The following is a 6,934-nucleotide window of genomic DNA, read 5'->3' on the forward strand; positions in this document are numbered from 1 at the left end:
TTCAACGTATTTCGTTTCTTATAAAAGAATATAGCATTGAATAATATGAAAATATCAATTATCAATGTACAGTATGTTGATTGAAGAGTAAATCTGAAAATTAAACAATCATGAAAACATAATTAACTTTTAAAAAAGTACCTGAATGTAACAAGAACAATTTTTTTTTTGTTAAACATTCCTGTACACACCCAAAGTATGCTTTGTACAGTCTTCTACAGTACATCTGGAGATAAAGATGCTGCTGATGTCTCAGCTTAAATTTATACACATTTTCACATCATCTGTGTTACACAACAGCATCAACACTCCTGTTCATTGGAAAACTCAAAAGCAGAAGTCAGGATTTTGCCATTTTTACAGTTTACACGGCGCAATGGCCGTGTAAACTGTTGGCTTAACAGCACACAGGTTTCTAAATGAAACAGAGTTCCTCTTTTCCGACATTTTCCCAGAGTTTCATCTTTCTAGAAAGCATCTTTCTCGACTTAATCCAAGTACACATTGTTCACACGAGCGTTAAAGTTAAAGCTGTCATCCGTTTAACAAAAACCTTTTAAGTTTGTAGTATTGAATTCAATACATTCTAATTTCCTTTGCACCAGAGGTATGAAAACATACACGTTAATACGCTATATGTGTATGCAATGTGAATATATATAATTCATTGCCTCTTAATTGGAGAAACATTTGACTTCATGTCACGATTTACTTATTTTTTGATACTGTGTAGAGGTAGAGAGAGAGGTTTTGTGATAAATTTGTCCTCTGTGACAGACAAAACAAGTCTTGAAGTACTATTTCATTTATGGTTAAAATTAGCTCCACCTTTACCAGCTACAACATTACATGCTTGCATATTCATGTGTCAGGTCTCAATGATTATAATCCAATGTTATAATATATTTTATTCTGACATGGGTCGTTCTGCATGAGTGCTTTTATTTTTGGTACTTTAAGTATATTTTTAAGTATTAGCATCAAGATATACTTACACTTGACAAATATTTTCAATTTAAGACTTTTACTTGTAACAGTTTTTACAGTATTTTTACCGTGTTATTTGTACTTACTAATTAAGTAAAAGATCTGAGTACTTCTTCTACTCTGGGAAACAGGAAGCAGACAGCGCTCTCTGCTGTCAAAGTGGGGACTATGTTGCTCTACAGCAATGTCACACTTGTCCCGACTGGCAAAAGTCATACATCTTATGGCTGTTAGAGGTTTTTGACACTTTGAGTCATGAATTTATGTCATACAGTTGTCGTACTGATTTTTTTTTTGTCATAATTTAGCTTTGGCGGGCGTGTGAGCCACGGTTCCAGCTCCTTTATACGATGTTCCTCTCCAGCATGGGCTCCTCGGCCATAATGCGTCTGAAGCTGAGGCCGTTCAAGTCCAACGTTTTAAAGCCCCCATCCAGGATCAGTTCTGCCACAGCACGACCCACCGCGGGGGACTGCTGCAGGCCGTGGCCGCTAAAACCGGTGGCAAAGTACATGTTGTTGACCATGGGGTGGATACCGATGATGCCGTTCTGATCGAAGGTGTTGTAGTCATAGAAACCTGCCCACGCACTCGTCACCTGAGGGCAAGAACAAGAGAAAGAGAGCTAAGATACATCTACACTAATCTGTGAAAACAGCTAAACAACATAAAAAAGATTTTCTTCTCCGTAGAATGATAACCAGGCAAAGAAACATGAAAACTCATATAGTGAGCAGTTATATAGCCAAATGTACCTTCAGTTTCTCAAATGCAGGAACACGATTGGCCAAGTAGGGCCAAATCTTGTCCTCAAAAAATTGGTGGTCCACCTCTAGGTTACTGGTATCTGGCTCCTCCGCCTGAGGATGGACAAAAGGAATAAAACACTAACACTTCTGATTCTTATTCATTAAAATAGAGAGAGAAACAGCCCTGAACTCCAACAAACCTCCTCTGGTGATGTTCCAGCGATGTAGTTCCCTCCTAAGCCTTCTCTTCTGAAGTAAACTCCAGAGTAATCAATCAGGAAGGGAGTGTCTAAACCTGGACCATCAGGACAGTGGAATACGTAGATATACCTGAAAAAGAGTTACAAAAGTAATACCTTTCATAGACTATATTTTTACAGTCCTTTCTCTGTGGTTTTGATCTTGTGTGGGTGGGATAAGAATTTAGAATAAGTGTGGCTGAGCCTCCTGCTGAACACCTGCTTGACACCCACTGCCAATATTATTATTATTGTCAGTAATATTTTAAATATTAGTCATATTTCTGTTGTAACTGCAGCTGTGCATCTTTTTCCCTCTTCCTCTCTAAACTCAACCCGATGTCTGTTGACCATGAGCTGGGTTCTGCTTGACGTTTGCCACTGTTGCCAGGTGCTTGCTCATGGTGGGAACCGTTGGGTGTCTGTAAATATATTGCCGTTATCCTGTATTTAAAAGAGATAACGTCACTTCTTTCTCTCAAGGACAGCCGACTTTTCACTCCTCCTTTGACTGTGGCTGAAAAAACTAGAAACACTTTTGATTTCCATTGTGGTCTGACAATATGTTCTTTTCAAGTATAACCTGTCCTTAAATGTGTGTGTTTGAGGGTATTCACATTCATACTGGGTGAGTGCTGAAACTATTTCCCCTGTACATTTAAATAAGGTTACAATTTTCACACCATTCATTGGATCTGGACTGAAACAGCCTCAAATTAAAGATGAGAATAATAAAGAACTGCGCTGTGAGGGCACTGCCAGTCCCTTTCAAAGAAAACCAGACATTTTGACAGCTATCGGGGCTGTTTCTTTAAGAAAAAGGGAAAGTATGCCTCTTAAAGTCAATGACCAACCTTTTCCGAGGCTCAACGGGCACTGGAATTCCTGCAATGGTGTCTTTAGGGCCGAGGCCAATTCCCAGCATCTCTGCCAGTTTACCAGAAAAGGCTCCTGCTGCATTCACCACAATGGCACATTCCACAGGCTGGTACTCCAAGCTGTTCGACATCTGCACCTGCTCAACACAACATCACACATTATCACCATGAACGATGCTATGCTGCTCCTACGGTGCTGTGGCAGTTAAACAAAGGAGTTGGTCACAGTCCCACGATGGAGCAGGAAGTATTCAGATCGTTTACTTCAGTAAAAGTACCAATACAACAGTGTAAAAGTACTCCATTACCAGTAAAAGTCCTGCATTAAAAATTCTGAGACTGTACAAGTACAAAGGAATTATAAATGTACTTAAAGTATCAAAGTAAAAGTATTCTTTTGGCAGAAAAATTAACCCCACCAATGATATACGATATATAACATGTACTCTACTTTTCTATATATTTCTTATTTATGAGAAATGTCTTTTCCACCTTGTGTATTGTGAGCTGCTGTAACAAGTGAATTTCCACAGTATGGGTAAGTCCAGCTCATCTTATCCTATATGACGATATTATCAGATGATTATAGTGGAATGCGTTAATGTGTATAATTTTGCTGTTATGGTTAGTGGAGGTACAGCTAATTATATTAAAATTCATTTTTAAGATAAAAGATTGCATATGATCATATATGATGTCGGCCATGTTCCAATTATATTATTCATTGTTTGCACAAAAGCAAAATAAACAAACAAAAAAGCCCCAAAAAGTCCCACAAAAGCAAAATAAACAAACAAAAAAGCCCCAAAAAGTCCCAAAGCAGGAAAGAAAAAAATAAAGAACTAAAATTTCAGTAAGTGATACATGATAAATATAATACTTACTGCAACCATTATTATTCATTTAAACCACACTATTATTAAACTATATAAAACATTCATCATACTGAATATTTTATATGTAAAAACTTGATTTGTACAGTCACTTAAACTGTCAGATAATTGCAGTGGAGTAAAAATACAACATTTCCCTGGAACGGAGTAGAAGTATCAAGTAGATTTTAAAAGTATAGGTCGTACAGTATTGCAGTAAATGTATCTAGTTACTTAGTCAGAATCAAAATCAGATTCAGGTTTATTGCCAAGTAGGTTTTCACAAACAAGGAATATGTCTTAGTGTATTTGGTGCAAAACAAACATAAAGTAAAAAATAAGGAAGAATATAAGGAATATAGTAATATATATATATAATACATAGTACTCAGTTACTTTCCACCACTGCTTACTTTGACAGAATGTATTCTCCTGAGACCCAGATGTTCACCATCAGCGGTCATCACCATGTTTGTTGTATGTTTAAAATCTGTGGAAGAAACAGTAATGTAAGACATATAACTGAATAAAACATTATTAATTAATTATTAAAATACCAATTATTCACTTTTGAAATAATGTCATTTCCTTTGTATCAGTGCATTAAGAAAATATTTTTAAAAAATATAAACAATACAAATATATATATGCACAATATGTCCTAAAATGAAAACATGCAACAGTGTATAACAAAATCATGCAAAGAGGGCAGATGCAATAAACAAAGGCTTCAGCCTACACCTTTTCAGTCAGTATAACTTCCCATGTGTATTCGAGTTGTAGACGCTGAAAACTGAGAAACCAAAAACTGAGAAAACATGATTTTTTATTTATTTTTACGAATGAACAATGGAGCAGATGTTGTGTTTGTGCTCTTACTAAACGTGTGGTTATATTTTATTCAGAGGTTTGGACCGGGCAGACGTCGACCTGACATAAACAAAGAGTGCTTGCAAAGTTTATATGCAGCTTAAAATACAAAATACTAAACCACGGTAGACGCGGGCAAGTTTTTTACGGCAGTGTTGAAATAAGAGTGATACTGACAGTGATTTTTTTAACGAGGTCTAAAAAATAAACAGAGTTACATCAGGACGTTCTTGTGTCAGGACGTCATAACCAACCTGTAACTTCTCCACAACACTGAATAACTCCCATGGAGATGGCTTTCCTTCTGAAAGCGTTCAGCAGAGTCCAGGGGTCAAACCAGCCCTCGTTCTCCAGCCCTGCAATTCATTTAAACACAGTTACTACACTGAGATACACAGATGAACATGTAAAAACAGCAACTCACAACATCATTGTCAAAAGAAAGTTATCTTTACCCATAACACCTCAAACCTTATCCTTCCTTTTAAGTGTTTGCAATGTGTCTCTCTTATTATTGCAAAAAAAAGAAAAGAAAAACTCCCTCCCCTCTCTGAAAAGCAAGAGTCAACATAGATGTGGGCTATAAACAGGACTACAAGGAAGGTTGTGGTGGGAAAAGAAATGTGACTCTACCTTTATTCTACACAAAACTACATGGCAGCAGATATAGAGTATGTGTGCCACAATCAAGAATGTCACACTAATACAAATATAGACACATAGCAGAGCAAATGTTGTTGCTAAAAACGTTACAACTATACAGAGTGACCAAATATCAACTCACCATATGAGGCAAGCGCCACACCATTTGTGTTTATCCATGGAAACTTTTCCTTTAGTTGTGTCGGTGAGAGAAGTGCAACTTTGGCTCCAGCATCCCTACAGCAGAATCACAAAGTAAGATCATTAATTGACTAATAATTATTATTCAATGTACTGAATGTAATGTAATAATGAATGACAGACACCTTTGGGTGCTGTAGTTTGTCTCCATGATGTGAGCGACATCCTCACTGGCCAGAAAGAGGTATCCTGATTGGTTGAACTGCAGGTCCACTGGGTCTTCATGCAAAACGCTGAGGTGTTCCTGTGGACGGTCACAGATAATAATTTATATACTAACACACACTGGAGCACAAATACAGAAGAGTCACAGCGGTGGTGGACGTTAAAATTATGTGTTTGTTCTCAGAGTGGCACCAGAAAGAGAGCAGGGTGATTAAAGTAACAACATTTAATGTGGAGATCATTGTCACTCCCATATTTGCTGAAGTTACTAGAGTATGCAAGATTTTTGAGATGCACACTGATTTTTGAGGTGGAATATTCATAGATTTTGGACCTGGAATGTAAACAGACCTTTTCTATGTAGATCTTACCCTGGTATAACTATACAAAGGCACTCAGAAGTCTAACTTCTGTTTTAATTTCTGCATGTTAAGTAACAGAACACCAGTTCTTGTTGACATGAAGCTCAGAGCTGCTTGGTCTCTCTTAATCTGTTGGATAAATATTGCAGTGACATTAACCACTAACATTATTTCTGCATTACATAGCAGAAAAAAGCACATCAGATTGTAAGATTACATATACGCCGAGACCCGAAATGTCTGCAATAGTCAGATATCAATGTTGGTTGCTTATATTGTCAGTTGGGCCTTGCTATTTCTTTGCCAGATCCAGTTGCTATACAGAAATGGGTTTTATCTACAGTTTTCTGCTCTTAGAACTTTAATATCCTTTAAGACTGGTATTTGAGTACCTCTACAACATCTAAAGTATCTCTGATATAATGTATATTGATGGCATAGTATAATATTTGTATAAATAAAGACAAAATCAAGTGTCTTTATCTTGAAACCGGCTTTAAAAGCAAATATGGGCACAATATATCAATCAGCTGCTGAATTAAAGGCTCGTTATTTGTTTCCAGAGTGCAGTGAGCTGAGAGAGGCGCCACACAAACAGCAGTGACTTCAACGTGACCTACATTGATGTTCCTCATGAAGTCCGCGGAGGCCATGGAGAGGTGGATGTTCTCAGGCAGGGAGAACCGCCCGAGAACCCGAAATGTCGCAATAGTCAATAGTCAATGTTGTTCTTATATTGGGGGGCAGTTGGGCCTTGCTATTTCTTTGCAGATCCAGTTGGCTATACAGAAATGGGTTTTATCTACAGTTTTCTGCTCTTAGAACTTTAATATCCTTTAAGACTGGTATTTGAGTACCGCTTACAACATCTAAAGTATCTCTGATATAATGTAGTATTGAATGGCAATAGTATAATGTTTTGTATAAATAAAGGACAAAATCAAGTGTCTTTATCTTGAAAACCGGCTT

At 37.2% G+C, this 6,934-nt stretch overlaps 1 protein-coding gene across 1 annotated transcript in view; it reads right to left on the bottom strand.

Annotated features, from left to right (window-relative positions):
* Positions 1-925: 925 nt before the first annotated feature.
* Positions 926-6,934, bottom strand: part of foxred1 (FAD-dependent oxidoreductase domain containing 1) — an 8,074-nt gene continuing 2,065 nt past the window's right edge. Inside the window, exons 4-11 of the mRNA XM_027278519.1 lie at positions 5,564-5,682; positions 5,380-5,474; positions 4,850-4,951; positions 4,139-4,215; positions 2,830-2,990; positions 1,937-2,066; positions 1,743-1,847; positions 926-1,585 (exon numbers count right to left, since the gene is read on the bottom strand). Of these exons, the coding sequence (XP_027134320.1) occupies positions 1,331-1,585; positions 1,743-1,847; positions 1,937-2,066; positions 2,830-2,990; positions 4,139-4,215; positions 4,850-4,951; positions 5,380-5,474; positions 5,564-5,682 (1,044 nt within the window). The 3' untranslated portion in view covers positions 926-1,330. The remainder of the gene's footprint in view (positions 1,586-1,742; positions 1,848-1,936; positions 2,067-2,829; positions 2,991-4,138; positions 4,216-4,849; positions 4,952-5,379; positions 5,475-5,563; positions 5,683-6,934) is intronic.

This window comes from Larimichthys crocea, chromosome III (assembly GCF_000972845.2).
Source record: "Larimichthys crocea isolate SSNF chromosome III, L_crocea_2.0, whole genome shotgun sequence".
Taxonomy (NCBI): domain Eukaryota; kingdom Metazoa; phylum Chordata; class Actinopteri; family Sciaenidae; genus Larimichthys; species Larimichthys crocea.